The 17,483-nt window shown below is 44.7% G+C and overlaps 1 protein-coding gene across 1 annotated transcript in view; it reads right to left on the bottom strand.

Annotated features, from left to right (window-relative positions):
* Positions 1–17,483, bottom strand: part of LOC138511068 (uncharacterized) — a 3,073,423-nt gene that overhangs the window by 1,319,037 nt on the left and 1,736,903 nt on the right. Inside the window, exon 13 of the mRNA XM_069626568.1 lies at positions 4,008–4,076. Within this exon, the coding sequence (XP_069482669.1) occupies positions 4,008–4,076 (69 nt within the window). The remainder of the gene's footprint in view (positions 1–4,007; positions 4,077–17,483) is intronic.

Genomic DNA, 17,483 nt, shown 5'->3' with positions numbered 1-17,483 from the left:
TTGGATCTATTCTTATCTGTTAATCTGGCAAAGCATCTAGCCCACTTGCCTCCTGTATGTCTTTTTGCAATTGCAAAAGGGAGTCGAGTGGTTGAGTATCTAGGAATTCCTCAGGTGAGAATTACATTGGTATAACTGTCGTTAATTAAAAGTCAGGAGGGGCTTCAACATCTTGCTCTTCAAAAGTTTTAATCTGAAAGAACTTGCCCCTTAGTTTGTACCTTAGCTTAGAGAAGGAATTTTCCAGCAGTGTTGGCTCTGAGATGAATTCCTCAATAAGCCTTCTCTTAACCTTTTGAACCTACACTGGTACCAAAGACGGTATCAACGGAGCCTTCAGAATTACTTTTGTCTGGTTCAGAGCTGAGGATACTGAAGACAACAACGTCATAGGCACAGGTACCTTAGGCAACACTTTAGTGGGTGTTTTCCCAGCTCTGGGGCATACGGGAGCTGTGTCAGCTCTTATTGGTTTCTTTTTTATCAACCCGTGAAAGCGATTTTTTCACACTGTCTGGGCCTGCTGGAAAATCTTTATCGTGGAGGTTCCAAACGCCTACGATTCCTTCTTTGAGGAAAATACTGTGGGAAACGCATGCTTAACTGACTATTCGGACCTTGATCAGCGCTCTTTATGCTTCCTTCAAGACGAGAACACTTTCCGAAGGAGGATGAGTGGCTTCTCGAATGGTGGTGCGCTTTTCTTTCTTCCTTTTCTTGTCCCAAGGCTCGAATGTTGGTTCAACGATTCTGGGAATGGAGACTGGTTTTTGCAGGATGTGTCACATCCCCGGTCACACATCGCACTATCACCATGTCCCCATGTAATTCCTGATGGCGGTTGGACTACAGCTCATGTTGGCATAGCAAACAACTCAAGAGAAACTCCTTTCCGACACGAACCCCTTACCTCCAGTGACGGTTACCATGGAGACTGTCCACGCCACTTCATGGTCTTTGGATTTGTTTTTGGGCCCCGTCGCGTTAAGCGACACGTGATCAGGAAGTGACAGGCTCCATTGGTTACACGAGACGAGGAGCACGCATCATGTGATCAGGAAAGAAGCATTGACACGCGTGAGCTTTTTTTTGCCTTGCAAAAGATTCGAGCAAACGCTCACACGTCGCTTCACAGCTGCTTACGGCAAGTTTTGTAGAGCGCTTTCCCTGCTTCTGTTCCTTGGAATCCTTGATCACGGACTGCCTTCACGGACCTTCTCTGCTTCTCCTCGGTACCTTTGCTTTGGCGATCTTCCCGGATTCAAAATACAAACATGGTTTTCCCTCAGACTTGCTTTTGGATCATCCATTGTTATTGTCGTGACCGGCCGGTTTTCTGACCACGGACTGCATCTTAGACTGATCACGGATTTCCCATCACAGTACTTTGCTCACGTTTCTTGGCAAAATCAGGTGTTTCTTTCCATCAAGAGTGCCACATTACCATCTGCTGCCTGCCGCCGTCGACCATAATAGAGTCCTGATCAGTACTTCACCCAGGGTATCTGACCACTGTCATTGGGGTAAGAAAGAGTGCGACTTGTCCTTGTAATCATTCACTGTCTTGCCTTGCTTTCTCTAACCCAGTTGCTTGCCTTACAGTGGTCAGGGGGTTCACTTCCGGCGTTCCTGTTTCCAAGCTGACGGCACTCCACACCTGTGGCCCCAAAGATTGCACGGGCAGTTATATTCTATACTTGTCCGAGTGGTACTTGGGGACGGAGGTTTCATCATCTACACGACCATCAAGTCTTAACAGGATGGCTTGTTGGCCCTCGATTTTATAAGGGTCAATTTTGACGACGCCATATGAAGCCTTGCCATTCTTTCTTTAAGTGCCTTTTGGCGTCATTGTCTGACAGGACCCCCAACTCAGTTGTGTGGGATTTCCCTAAGCAGAAAAGACACAAAAAGTGAGGATCTATCACTGACATAGACCAATGCCATGTTTTAAAGACTTTGAAGGTTGTTTTTATTTAGAAGTTATGTTGAATTCTAAATTTCCTGATGAGTTGCCATCTCATGTTCCGATGTGTTGCAGCACTAAAAAGGAACTGGAAAAATGGCACAGATGACCATGTGCACACAGAGGATGAAACCTTGGCATGAGACAAGACCAATGAGTGTTACCATTCGACCCAGACTCTGGTCTTTCTGGGATCGATGGAAGAACGCTCACACAATGACAATCAGATGACACACCAAGAATGACAACCGCAAAATGGCCGCCGCCATAAGTGCCAACCATTCTGCAAGGTTAAACCCTTGTCAACCACAAGAAGGCCCCTGCGTGACGTCTCTCATCACGCGCACTCTGGGGAGGATCTCCATTCAACCGAACAAATGTAGCATTACAAAATGGATCTCTGCGTTGCAACTTTGTTAATTACAACACTAGTACTCATACCTTACAGTCTCTAGTGCTACTTTGTTACTTCCTGTTTTTCTACCTGATTCTTGCCCATTTCACCTCCTGAGGTTCTGAAATCTCGCTCCTTTCTTACACGCGGCCTGGTTGCCTCTCTCTCCCAGCTAACTCAAGCTCCTTTCCGAATTCTCTGTTCCTTTCTGTGCCACCTGCATCAATTCAGTGGATTTGACGACAGCTACTGCTGCCCATCAGAGAACATTTCTTCTGCTGCTCTTCTACCTCATTCGACAAGGTTTTTTTACCCCTTGGGGTAGAGGGGTTCCTTGGGTCTGGCCTTTCTGGCGACCAACCCACCCTTTTTCCACTCTGGGAGACCTGGCTGCTAGGAAGTACCAGCCTTTTCTCTATGACACCAAGACATCCATCAAACCACATGTGAGACAAAAACCTGAAAATGAGCGGTAATGACAGAGGACTGAGCCAAATGATGCCATCTACTGAGTGAACACTTTTTCCGGTGCTGACTGCATCTGCTGGGATATTTCAAAGATGAGGAATCTGTGGGAGGAATGTGCTTCAGAATTCACTGCTACATATTATTTTAAACACTTCCTCAGGAGGAGGGAGTGGCAAACCCTACTATAATTATTTTTTGTAGATTGTAGCTGAGCCTCATTCAAGTTTACAGTAACCATTGCTGACATAGATAGATTGGGGCTGCAGCCTCAGACAAGCAATTTACAGTGGTATTTCTGTCAGAGAATGATTGTGGCCGTAGCCTCAGGCAAGTGATATACAGTGACCATTCCTGGCATAGATTCAACATGAACACAGCTTCATCCATATGTTTTATAGCCTGTAAATAACCTTCATGAATCTGCGACCACAAATTGCAATCTATTTATACCAGTAATGTTCATTGTAAAACATGTTCATGAACTGCATAGACAGATTATGGGTGCATCTTCATGCAAGTTATTTAAAAGGACCATTACCGGAATAGAAATATTGTGGCTGCAGTTTCATGAAAATGTTGCAAAATGTTCCTGTCTACTGTTAGTGACATGCCATTTATTCGATTAGTTTTGTGTTTTAATCCTAGAGAACAAATTGTAAATTGCATGGCTTTTGACCCTATTTGTTTCCAAAAACATACTTTAAAATGCACCATTCCAACACATTATTTTAGAACAATATTCGGGGGAACCACTCCACAGAAACACTCTGCATTATTTTGGGTTCCCTCGCAATGCATGGTTGCTTCAGCCAATATGGGTATACATTTCGGCCCCCCACAGGAAATGTTCAGCAGCCATGACTGACAATAAATCATTTAGAATCCTGATGTCCTCTCAGGAGCTTCACCGCCCCCACCAAGATACCAAAAGCTGCCTCCACCACTGCAGAATCAGACTGATCGAGGGAGTGGGGGAAAGGCAGTGAAACTTTTCAACATACTGAAAATGTGTGTGACATCATTCAAATCCTGTGGGTGAATGAACAGCTTTAAAATATCCTTAACAGCAAAGACATAGCATGATAACAAACAATATTTAGCTGAACATACATTTGTGAAATCATTGTGAGTTCACCAGCTAGTTTTAATGCAATTATAAATGTAGAAAATATAACTTACCAGAACCGTACCGAAAGGCATAGGGTCTCCTTCCGCCTTTCCGTTTAAATATGTAACTGAATTCTTCCACTGGTGATACGGCAAAATACAAACGATACAAAGCTATTGTCAATTTGGTTTCTTTTATGAAAGTAAAGTGCTTGAATATTAATGAAATCACAGATCAGTGTAAGAACGTCACATCTTTTTACTAAATTACACGCATCAAGGAGACATTTCTGAATCCAACAGTTCAGGAATATTAAGAGGTTTGTCTGAATTCCGAGGAGTTCTCAGGAGTTCAGAGATACCATCATGTGGCATGTGTGGGGCTGGGTGATATAGCAAGTTTTGGAGCTATATCAATATATTTTCAGTATCAATATAGGATGAGATAATATCATTAACATCAATATATGAACATATATATACATTATTACATATACTGCAATTTTCTATTTATATTTTGATGTTTACACAGTTGTGTGTATTCTCAAAGATGAAGAAGAACCCTGTATTTGCACTTTATTTTGATCAATGGCCGTCATCTAGATCCACTCTTGTCGCTTTGGAAGGAAACCACCATCCCTCACCCTTTTCAAGTGATAAAGGAGGGTGGCTTTGACAGCAACGGGAACCCAGATGGCTAATGCATTGGGGGCAGCATTAACAGAGCTGGATTCCCCAGGCCACCATGATAGAGCTTATGCCCCACCAGAGGCAATGCCCCACCAAACGTGGCGAGGGTGAGGCCCTGGTTTTGGAGGGGAAGGTCCAATCCTTAACAGGAGAGGATATTTCTTTTTCAATTTAATGTACTACTATCAATAAAAATGACTTTGTATATAACCATATAAATCACATCATCAACACATGATACGTCCTCATAATCATGCAATATATAACACATCAAATATCAAGAACTGTAAATGTCACATCCCAAAAGGTTACCATATAATACAATAAATGAATTTCATGCCCTTCCATAAAAGAATCCCATATCCTATGTTCACTAATAAAATCAATGGAATTATCTTAAGACTTAAAAAATGTGTTGCGTAAGTTAATAACATGTTCACATCCCATAAGTAGATGCCTCTTAGTATCAATGGTATATTCCCTGCACAATCTACACAGCCCCTGTACGAGGAATCCCCCACCTAGCACCTATAATCTCTAAGTAGGGCGCCATATTACATTTTATGCTTAGATATGATTGAATAGTATAGCTTGTCGGAAATGCAGTAATGTATCTATGCACAGTACTGCTGTCATAATTCCTGCCCCTCTTGTCCTCAGCCCTCCAAGATGTCAGGCTGGAGCCAGGCCACAATCACCTACATGGCCCTCAAGTGCCTCTCCATCCCTCCAAATACTCACTTGGAGTAAGACTTGACACTTGTGGCATCAGACTCACTCACTCCCATAGGATAACATCGGGGATTGGACTTGTAATGCATTGATGGGGACAAGATGGATGCCACAACATATTTCGGTTCCCAGAACTGCATGTGCGGTCTAGTCTTTTGTGTGTGGGTCAGCCCAGAGGCACCTGGGATACCCAGAGACTATTTAAGCCACACCCAGGCTGAGAAGCATGCTTTGCGTTTTCTGCACCTGCAGTGTGACACTTACCGTGTTTGGATCAGTCTCCAGTGGGCCTGCATCTTACTTCTGCGCTCAGCTCGTGCAAGAACAAGAACACCGTTAGGAACAGCCTTACCTTGCAGCCCTTCTGCCCATCATTCAACGCTCCTTCGGTTCTGCGGGCATCTTCGGCGGTGTCATTCCCATCCCCGCACGCAGCTTCCTAAAGAAGAGGAAAAGAACAGAAAAAAGGCATTAGTAAGCATTCTACAGCTCTTCGCTTATTTGTTTTCAAATACAGTACAAGCTTCAAACGCTTACCTGAATCCCAGCGGCTCTGGGGGAACTGTGTCTCTGGAACTTCTCATTCATCTGCGAGGGGGAAAAGACTCTCCAGGTTAGCGTGGAAACATCTAGAGGCGCTGCATACCGCGCTTACTCACCGCATTTGTTCTTCATAACCGGCATCCACGCTGACAACGTTGCGGCACCTAAAAGACACAGAAAAAGAACTCAGTTCAATACAAATACATCATCTAAGAAGGAAAGGAACGAAGTTAGAGAACTGTTCAAAGACTCATTATACTTACCAGTTGGACTCTCGCCAGTGAAGTAGCTAGGCACCAACGAGCCTGCATCAATCAATGCACCCCTGGCTGAAAACAGGACGGAGAGCACACCACCCAAGAAAACAAGGTGAGCTGTGGATCAAAGGGAAGGGTTGGACCCCGGGAGGAAGGGGTTCAAGCACACAGAGGCAATAGGGAGTTAAGCTCTACCAATCCTGTGTTTCAGGCCCAGTCGCCAGTCGAATAGCCTCCAGGGAAGGGTTCGAGGTCGTAAGAGGCCAGGACCGGCTGAGTGACGTCCCCGTGGATACCAGGTGAGCGTTACAACATCTTTGCAGTTAATAATACAAATATACCCCACTATTTACTTTTGTGGCTAGCCTGACTACTGAGTTTTCTCTATCTCTTTCCCTTACGATTCTTCGGACCAACTGCTTAAAATCTAGTTTAGTACACTGTACTGGTTGCACACCCAAAGATGTAGCCCATTGTCCATAATACAAAAATATCTGTTTCTTGATAGATACCTGTGCAAATGTTGTCATGTTCAAGTAAGCCTGAACAAGCCGCTATAACAAGGTTCTCGTCTCAGCACAAAGATGCTTCCTATGAAATGTAAGTTTTTTCAGCCATACCATAAAGGAGAGTACACATCAAACTCCAATCTAAGAAATTTCAAAGTGAAGGATTTAGGTAATCATAACTAAGATCTTAAGGCCTTGCCCTCCAGTTTCTCCAACTTATCCCCACAATTCCACGCCCATAGATCAGCTCCATAGATCATATTGGCAAGCAGTTAGGCTGTATAAATAGTCAATACCGATTTTAACGAGATACCTCTCTGATTCCCACCAAACATATTTAAAGCCCCTAGGTACTTATATACAACCACTTTTTCTAACTGAGACTGATTGATCTTGCAGGTATAGTTCTTAATTTTAACATGTGTCGGCGTAAAGAACATGATCTCAGATTTCTCAATATTACCCTGGAGCCCATTGCATCTGGCATACTGGCCAAAAGCTTTCAGACGTATCTGAAGCCCCTGAGGAGTGTAATCGACAACAAGCAGATTGTCTGCGTAGCCCAGCCAAGAGACTGAGGTACTCCCATATTTAACTGGATAGGTGTTTGATAAATACAAGGCAGCATCCAAGTCAGCTAAATTCAGATTGAATAACATTGGGGCCAGAATGCATCCCTGCCTCACCCTACCCACTCCATCCAATCTGATCCTGACACGTGTCAGTATGCAACATAGCTATTATGTGCAGTAAATACGGCAGTATGTTCTAAGCCTTTAACTTTTGCCATAAGCGTTCTCTAATTATGATGTCAAAAGCTGCTTTAAAATCTATATAAGCAGCATTAATTGTCTGCTTACAACAAGTCCAAGCATGTTGGACAATGGTAGCAAGGGTGCATAGGTTATCTAATGTGCTGGACATATGGCGAAAAATAGTTTGGTTAAAAGGAGTCATCCAAATTCTCAAATCATGTAGTAAAGCCATCACAAGGATTTTGGAAGGAACATCAATCATTGCCAACATGCCATAGTTCCTTGGATCTTTCTAGCACCCCTTCTTAAAAATAGGGACGATATTGCTGTCCCTCCATGAGGATGGAATAATACCACTGGAGCCGGTAGCTTAATATGAACAAAGCAATGCTGTTGCCCATAACATCAGATTCATTTTTACTAAGGCATTGCAAGTCCCATCCGGACCAACCGCTTTTGAGTTTTTGAGCAATTTAATAATCATCCCCAGATCCATTACGGTGATCTTACAGTACCATATGACAACAATGGGATTAGAATAAATAACTGAATTCATTGATGCCCCCAATGTTAAACCCATATGGATCACCCAATCCTCACCTGACACACAATTCCTGATTAGCATAGCACTGTTTCCTGCATTTACCAATCTCCAAAACAATCTGCTATTATTATTAACAGTACAACTAGCCATTTGTGGCCAAACCGCTTTATCCTGTCATTTAAAATACCATCATAGCCACCTCTGGTAACACTGTTTGAGGTCTTTCTGTCTTTCATAAATGATGTTCTGTCTAAAATGAACAACCCATACCATGTTACAGACTTTATCGATGTCCCGCCTAAGCAGTCGCCTCTTATCCTGGATTGACTTATCAAAAGGCCTATTGCAAGTAACATTATTAGTTATGATTTCGCGCCCATGCCTCATGCTCTTACAAATTAATATAAGTGTACTGAATGCCCTTACAGAATCAGCAAAGACATCAACAGTTTTTGCTAGGGGATATACAACTGTCAATTTTTACATTAGCCACAAAATTGCATAATTCACCTGAGGCAAATAAATTGGTCTTCTTAAGTCTTGATGGATTCTAGGTTAATCTGTTAGCTACTGCATATACTTGTACCTTGCCTATATTTTCAGAAGATGGCCATAACAATTATCATATTCATACCAGCCGGGTTTGCAAATATATCGGCAATTGTACTTGCGGATGTGTGTCCAAATGTCATGCGTCCACGAGGATAGTCTTCTGGAAAGCAACCATTCAGCATCTGGAATCCATGCTGATTAAGCGCAAAAGCCCAAGAAAGGCATTTAGAATTGAAATGTTCTTTAGTTATGGCTGCTGAACAAGCATCTTCTTCAAGCATTTCCATATGTCCCAGGATGAGAGCATTAAAATCACCAATAAATGTTGGCAAGGATGCTGTAGAAGTATTTAAAATATTTAAGATTACATTTAGATTAGCTTTGTGCATTGCCATCCCCGGGATTTTGTATACATTAATAAACACAATGGGACTCATCACGAGTTGGGCGGTAACGCCGGCGCTATTATCGCCAGCGCTATTAGCCCTACTGACAACCCCCCCGCCGCTATTAGCGCCGGATCACGGGTTTGGCGGAATGGTTAGTGCCCATTCCCCATTGGGCCCATTCGGGAATTCCTCATTCCCCAAAATTCGCGCTATTACCGCTGGCGGATTTCCCGCCGGCGGTAATAGCACAGAAAATCAGCAAATTTGCTGCAAATTTCCCCCCACCTCAGAGCTGGGGAGAAATCCGCCAAGGCCATGATCTGGCGGACCCTTAAATGCGGCAGTAATAGCGCTACCGCCGCATTTAAGGGTTACCACCAGACTCGTGATGAGGCCCAATCTGTCTTACCATCTCATGGTGTGCAGCTACAACGCCTGCTAATACCATATTAGACTTATTATCCAGTTTACACATTTTCCATATATTGCCCCTGAGATTATAAATCTGCCTTTCGGGTGTCCAATGGATCCCTTTACAGCAGGAGCATGAATGCAGACTCTGGGCGTCATCATGAGTCCGGCTGCAATACAGCGGAATTTCTGCTGAGCGGAAATAGCGTTACTGCCTAGTTGACCAGTGGTATTAGCATTGCATCCCAACCTGGCATGAACGCATGCCCGACTCCGGCAGTAACGCTATTACTGCCTGGCAGAAACTGCACCGAAATAAGGGTTTCTGACAAAATATTTCGGCGTTAGTAGCGCTACCGCCGCCGATCCTGGCGCTATTGGCACCGGCGGAAATTGCGTCACCGCCGGAACGATAAGCATGGCGGCGGTCATCTTGAAACAAGATCCATCCATCCATCCAGAATCTGCCACTTCCTGCAGTCACCCGGACCTGGAAACAAGCAAAAATGTCACAGCAGAGGACCAGAGGCAAAATGCCTGAAAATCGCTTGAGGAAACCAAAGTTCACTGAGGGAGAGTTGGTAGTCTTCACTGATGAGGTGGTTGCCCACTGTGAGGAGCTGTATGGCAGTAGGCAGTGTGAAACCTCCGGCCAGTGCAGGACTGTCATCTGACATGCCATCAGCCAGAAGGTGACTGCTGTTGCCAGTGTACCCCTTGACGGAGAGGACTGCAGGAAGCCATGAAATGACCTCAGGGTCAGGGTGTGTGGACTCCTGTCCAAACACTGCCAGGAGTCCCTGGTGACTGGAGGTGGTACCATGTAACCACTGGTCCTCACTGCTTGGGAGGAGAAGTGCAGCATAGTCCTGGACATGGAGGGCATAGAGGGAGTCAGAGGTGCGGAGGCGGGTGCCAGCTGCCAGGAGGCAAGAGGTGAGTCAACCCCCCCCACCACTAGCACAAGTGCATGCACAAATGTCAGCCTAGCACAAGATGCCCCAGTGGACAAGGACACATGCCAGCCGGCCCAGAAGCTGGCCAGGCCAATCAGGGTGAAGCTGCACCCACTCCCGAAGCTGCACTGACTGACACAGAGGGCACACCTCCAGGCAGAGCAGCTTCAGAGACACATGGGGACATCAGCCCAGTGTCAGCGCCTGGAAAAAGGCCACAAACCCCCAAGAGCCTTCACCACCCCGATATTGACACGCCATCCTATGGCTCCCCGGCTTACAGCCCAGAGCCAATGCACAGCTCCCCTCCAATCCAGCACACACCACCAAGCAACACTGTGCTTCAGAGGCTGGAGGAGATGGATAGGCGACAAAAGGAGATGGAGGCAATTGGGTACACCCATTCTGAACACCTGCAGGCGATCCCTGACTGCCTGCAAGGGGCCACCTGCAGGACTGTGCAGGCCAAGACAAGGAACCTGGCGGAGGCAGCTGCCAGTACTTCCGGCCTGACTGTGTATGGGCAGAGGGTCATGAAGTTGACGGAAGGGCTCTCAGCACTTGCAGAGGCCATCTGCCAGAGCATAGTGGTCACACTCCTGCACATCCGGGGGCCAGGCTAGATAGCCTCTAGTTCAATGACACGCACTGAGGATTTGCAGCAGAGTACACCCAGGCGATGGGCCCAGCGGCCTTTTGGGCTCAAGATCACCAGGGGCTGGCATGGGGCAAAAGAGGCGACAGATGTATATAACATTGAGATACTTTTTGCCCGAGTGGCCATGCTGGGTAGTTGTTGGTGGATGGTGGATGGGGGGATAGTGTGCTGGGGATTTGGTGGTGGGTGGTGGTAGGGGGGAATAGTTGGGGCACATCATTCCATCAAAGCTGTTGAACTGTATCAATGTGAGGACATTCCTGATTGTGTCCATGTCGTGTTTATTAATAGAGGTGAGTGTTACACAGTTGTACATGGCTTGTGCCATGTAAATGTGTCAGAAGAAATTGTCTATCAGTCCCTGATGAGCCAGACTCCCATCCCTCACGTCATCTCTGGCAATGTGTGCATTTACCTCTGCCACAGGCACTGCATCCTCATCCTCTGTGGGTGGCATGTCCGCGTCAGGGGTAGCAGTAAATTTCTCTTCAGGCAAATATTGTGCAGCATGGCACACACAACCACAGTTTTACCCACTTTCTCTGGAGCGTACATCAGGGCTCAACCGGTACAGTCAAGACAGCAGAGACGTGCCTTTAGAAGGCTGAAGGTACGCTTGATGCACACACGGGTCCTGCTGTGAGCATGGTTGTAGGCAATATCCTGTGGTGTTTGTGGATCACTCACAGGGTTCATTAGCCAAAGCAGCTGAGGGTATGCAGAGTCACCTGCATGGGGGGAGGCACAGCCATTAGTCACAGTGCAATGTGTGGGGGTGGCCTTACACAGTATAGGGACAGTGGACATCATGTGCATGCATATGGGGCTTCATTTCGTGGCATGTGTCTGTACAATGGCTGTGCATATTGTGTCACTCATATCATGCCTTATCTTTGCTAGAAAGGCACCCTGTTCATTTGCAGCAGATGTTACATAAGGTATCTATCAGTCTCATCTGAAGGTGACATGATGGATGTCTTGTGGCAGTGTATTTCTCCCATGCATGTAGCATGCTGGGTTTGCCATCGGCACTCACTGGGCTTCTGGGGCCACCGGGTCAGCATTGTGGGCTGGGCGCACATGGGTGCATGGCTGTGGTACTGGCAGGGTTGCTGTTGTGTAATGCGATGTGGCCATTTATCAGCATTGATTTGGATTGTGTGCATTGTGGTACCTGTAGTCCTGCTTGTGTTAGGAGTTGCTACTGTATGTGTTTGTCAGCTTCTCGATCCAGGTATGTCCAACATGTGCATGCTCCCTGGGCTGTAGTGTGACGTTGGTGTGGGAGGTGTCAGATACGACTTTTGCAGTCGCTTGTCATGCCAAGCATTGGGTAGTCATTGGCATCCCCCCATTTGGTCAGGCGCTTTGCAGTGCATGCATCCAGACAGTCTTACTCACCCACTATCCACGTCCATTGTCCTCTTTGCCTCTCCTTGTATCCTGACAGTGTGCTGTTGTGTAGGACCATAGAATTTTGAGTGGAGCCAGGGTAGCCGGCACAGCAGTGGGTGATATACAGGTTGGGGTTGTAGGTCACCTGCACATTCAGGGAGTGGTAGTGCTTCCAGTTATGGTACACTGCTGTGTGGGCCTGGGGGCCCACCAGCGCAACATGGGTACAGTCCAGGGCTGCAATCACATTTGGCATTTGGGCTATGGCATAGAACTGTACCTTCATGGCATGGACCTGGGTTGGGGTGGTAGGCAATGAGATGTGGCCTTGCACTTGCCGCAGGAGGGTTTCAAGCACTTGGGCCAACACAGCACAGAATGTGGTCTGCACCATGCTGTGCATCTTGGCCACACAGTGCTGGAACGTGCTAGTTCCGAGGAATTGTAGGACGGACACTAGCTTCAGCAGTGGGGGCACAGCTGTCCGGATGTTGATCCTGCTCCCTATGTCGTCCTGTATTGTGGTGAGCAGCTCAGTTATGATCTTCCTGTTGAGGTGTTACAGCATGACCAACTGGCTGTCAGTGAGGGTCCAGGGTGAGGGCCTGACCCTGGGGCTTGGTGCACTCCTTCAACCCTCTGTACTCCCTGTGCCATGGCTGTCCTGCATCTCTATTTCAAAGCGGAGCAGGAGCAGCTGCCTTTTGCATCTAACAGTGGCTAGTGGTAACATGGTGTTAGAAACAGTGTTTGGGGTAGGGGTGTGCCTTATGTGGCCCCTGGAGTGCAATGGGATCACCTGTGGCTTCATTTCTGACACCTGTGTTCATTTACCTCCAGCTGTTTTCAGCAGTATTTGCAAAATTTGTTGGCACTAATTCCACCGTACATGGACTTGTGATGCGGCTGTGATTTCAGTTTGTGTTGCCGGAACAGATATTGCCGGCTGTAATAGCGCTGGCTGATTTTTCAGTCTGCAGTATTTGCATTGGCTCCTGATTCAGCAGAGCGGTATTGAGAGCGCTAATTCCATTACTTCCACCTTTAGGGCTTACTGACCAACCTATGATGAGGCCCTATACTGTCTAATTCCGGGAATCAACGACCCACGTTTCCTGCAGAAGAAAATTGAGAACAAATCTATATATTCAAGCAATCCATCTTTATCACAATAGTGGGATGAACCCCTGGAATTCCATGAACAGAGCAAGGATTCATTTGCACGTACAACCAGGTGCACTCAAAGGAGAGGGTACTACTAGACTCCATTCTAAATACTTCCCACTACAATATTTTGTGTCATCAAAACAGAAGAAAAAGGCGGTAGAAATATTGGTGAAACAATGTCCAATTTTAATTAGAACAAAGTAGAATAGATTAAGAGGGCAGATATATTTTTGTGAGGGGAACACTCAATGAAGCCTGGTTAAGTATAGCTTCCATCTATGGTGCGAACGAAGGACAAAACGACTTCTGGTGCTCAATACTAAAGGAACTGCTCTCCTTAGCAAAGGAGTATCTTATTTTGGTGGGAGACATTAATTTAGCCATATACACTAATTAGGACCATCCTTAGAAGCTAAGAGTTTCACTGTGCAGACCGATCTGGTTGACTCCTGGTGGCATGCCCACCAAGATGAGAAGGTCTATACCTTATTTTCGCACTCACACTTTATATATTAAAACATTCTTTATATATTTGTGAGCAGGGACCTTCTACCCTTTATTTCCAATGCTATAATAGGGGACATATCATTTTCCGACCCAGCCCTAGTACAGAAAATGCTTAATTTACAACAACAAGAAGCTTCGCCTAAGCTATGAAAAGCTATGAAAGCTAAACCCTAGCCTCTTAAGAGAACTGATTATGAGATGGGAAATTGAAGCTGACTTAACTAAATATTTCGAGGATAACCCACAGGGATCTAAAAACACAGCATGGGAGGATTGCTGATTGCCAAGGCCACGGCCACAAAAATGAATATGATTAGGCATGATGAATTATGGACCCTATCCGATAGGGTTAGGGAGCATGAAGAGAAGGAACCTGTAGAGCATACCTAGAGATTCAAAATAGTCAGTCTCAGATCAACATTTTGAAAGGGATAAGAGGGAAATACACTGTCTAAGCATCAATATTTTGATCATGGCAATAAAGCTGGGAGAATCCTAGCATGGAAGCTGAAGGTGAAAGGCTTCTCCAAAAGGATCTTGGAGATAGATATGGGGTATGGATGGTAGAATGGTGAAGTTGGAAAAAGATTAACTTGAAGAGTTTGAACAATACTATATGGGCCTATATTCTGTGGGAAATCTGAGTGATGAGGAGATGGGGATGTTTCTGGAAACCTGTCCAATGCCATGTATTGCAGAGGAACAACAACATCCCTGCAATGGTGACATAACCAGTGAGGAGATTCTACATGCCATCTCTTCATTGAAAATGATGACAGCTCTGGGACTGGATAGATTTCCATCCTCCTTTTGCCAATCCGTTTCCAATAAGCTATTGATACCTTTACATGAGCCATGTAATCATATGTGGCTACTAGGGACAGCATCTTGCACCATGGAGAAAGCGGAAATATCTCTCATCCACAAGGAGAGTTGTGACCCCACCTTGTGTTCATGTTACCACCCTATGCCATTCCATAATATTGACATAATAATCTATACTAAAACGATAGCTAACTGTTTCGTTAAGATCCTACTGGATCTGCTGGGGGTTGAATATTCAGGGTTTGTGGCAAGGCGGCCGGCCACAGGCAATGCTAGGAAGATCAACAGCCTGACTGATGTTGTACAAAAGAAATATATGCAGTCCATGATCCTGGCTTTGGATGCAGGGAAGGTCTTAGATTGCGTCTAGTGGCCCTTCCTTTAGTCAGTCCTTGACAGATTAGAGTTGTGAAAAATTCATTTGAGGGGTTTTCTTCTTCTACGCCTCCCCTAAGTAAGGGTCTCAGTTTCTTCCTAAGGGATTCCAATTGACCAGAGGAACAAAGGGCTGCTGCTCGCTTTCTTTATTGCTAGTCGACTTAGCCATAGATTTTACCCCCTATGCAGACACTTCTCATAAGATTGCTTTATTTGCAGACAATATAATATTGTCTTTGATAGAGGATGAGGCTTCACTTCCAACCTTGAACCAGATTTTTAAGGTACTCTGGAAAGTGTCAGATTTCAAAATCCATTTCAGTTTTAGGATTTGAATGTAAACATACATGCAGAAAGAGTGGCACATTTCTGAGGTATTTGTTTCTGATTTCTGAGGTATTTATACGGGGCCACAGACACACTGAACTGCATCAAGGCACGTGCACACATGTGAGTTACCGGTTGTCAGAGAAATGCAGAACAATGTGTAACATTTTATCTTACACACAGATTGTGAGGGTGTAGTCCAAAGAAGGGGACTTGCGGCTGAGAATATGCAATGGCTTCTGTCTTTCAGTTTTGATTTAGGCACAGTAAGCAGATCCTTATTAGCAGACCTCAGTGTCTGGGCTGGGTGGTTCTCTGTGCTATATTGTTTAAACATTAGAACACAAAACACAGCACTTTGAAAACAATTCTGCTCCTAACTGGAAGAGAGTTACAAAACAGAGTTATAGAAGCTGTATATGTCAAGTTAAAAATGATGCGGATAGACACATTCCGAACCTTTAGCAACCAATTCATTTGGTGTTCAGTAACACCTAAATATAATGAATTGCAGTAGTCTTATCAGGAGTTTATACAAGTTTATAAAAGCCCCCCATGTGCGGTGGTCTCGTCAGCAGGGTCCTGAATTCAATTACAGTTGTGGCCATACATTAGGATATGCCTTCCATGTGTGCGCTATTCTTTGCAGCACAAAGCCCATATTTACAATTCACTGGTTCTCAATTGATGATTCATTGCTTAACTTAAAATAATGATTGAATGTTTACTTGTTCACAGATTTTATCAGTGTACTCACTGCAAGGTCTTCATTTGAGTCAGCATTTAGACACGTTTCCACAATTTTACACAGTGCCCTGACGAAGGCAGGGGTGGCCTCCAACCAGAGAAGCACATTTTTCTTCACCCCTAGCTTTGTGTGCCATCACCTGACTAATGACTGACAATTACAACATCGGTTACAGAGTGGAGCACCACCTATATGTCGAAACATGTGTTGACATTTTTTATCTAGGAGAAGATTGGTTGCGACTGAAATGCGTGAATGGATTAAGTTTAGGATAAAAAGGATTACAACTGTGGCCTCAATTTATGTCAATAATGTATTCACATTTTTCAATGTAAAAAAAATGTGATGTTGCTCTTTATCTCAAATAGACACATCTGATTATACTTTATGATTTTATCGATTTTTCACATACAGTGGATGTATTAAACTGAAAAAATATTTCGCTACTCAAGTTAAAACATATTCTCCTAAATCACCCACTATTCAACCATCTGACTTTTCCTTACAACTCGTGTTGTCAACACACTTGCTGATGTCTATTGATGATGTTCTTACTGACAGAGAATCTAATGTTCTGGACACATTGAAAGAATTGGACATACAGTAATGTAATTTGGAAATTAAAGAATTTTCTAAACAATCTAAGTTCACGCCTGTTTTTGCAGAAGACAATATCATTGATACCTTCCACCGGGCTGTGACCAAAGACATCCATTTACTTTGTGACCGTAGTGGCGAGCAACCTCACCATAAATCAATTAATCTATCACAAGCACAAGCTATGTCTTTGCACAAGCTAGTTTCCAATGATTCACTGGTGATTAAGGAAGCTGATAAGGGGGGGGAACGTTGTAATTATGGACAGAGATGATTATATCAGTATGGCACTGTCTCATTTAAATTTGCCGGGTTGTTATGAAATTTTGAATGGAAATCCAACACAGAGTATTTGCAAGAAACTACAAATGATCGTCGACAGATGGCACAAGTTAGGGGTTATCACCGATGTAGAAAAAACCTTTTTGACTCCTGACCATCCCACCATGCCAACAGCCTATTTTTTTACCAAAAATTCACAAACCATTTGCAAAGATACCGGAAGGCAGACCTATTATCAGTGGACAGGGTGGGATTTTGGAGCCTATATCACTATATGTGAATGAATGCATTTCACCACTTGTATGCACCACAACTACTCATGTTTG

This window comes from Ambystoma mexicanum, chromosome 6p, assembly GCF_040938575.1.
Source record: "Ambystoma mexicanum isolate Mex_15411 chromosome 6p, UKY_AmexF1_1, whole genome shotgun sequence".
Classification (NCBI taxonomy): Eukaryota; Metazoa; Chordata; class Amphibia; order Caudata; family Ambystomatidae; genus Ambystoma; species Ambystoma mexicanum.
The sequence above is the reverse complement of the archived record's forward strand: the minus strand, read 5'-3'. Positions and strand labels throughout refer to the sequence as shown.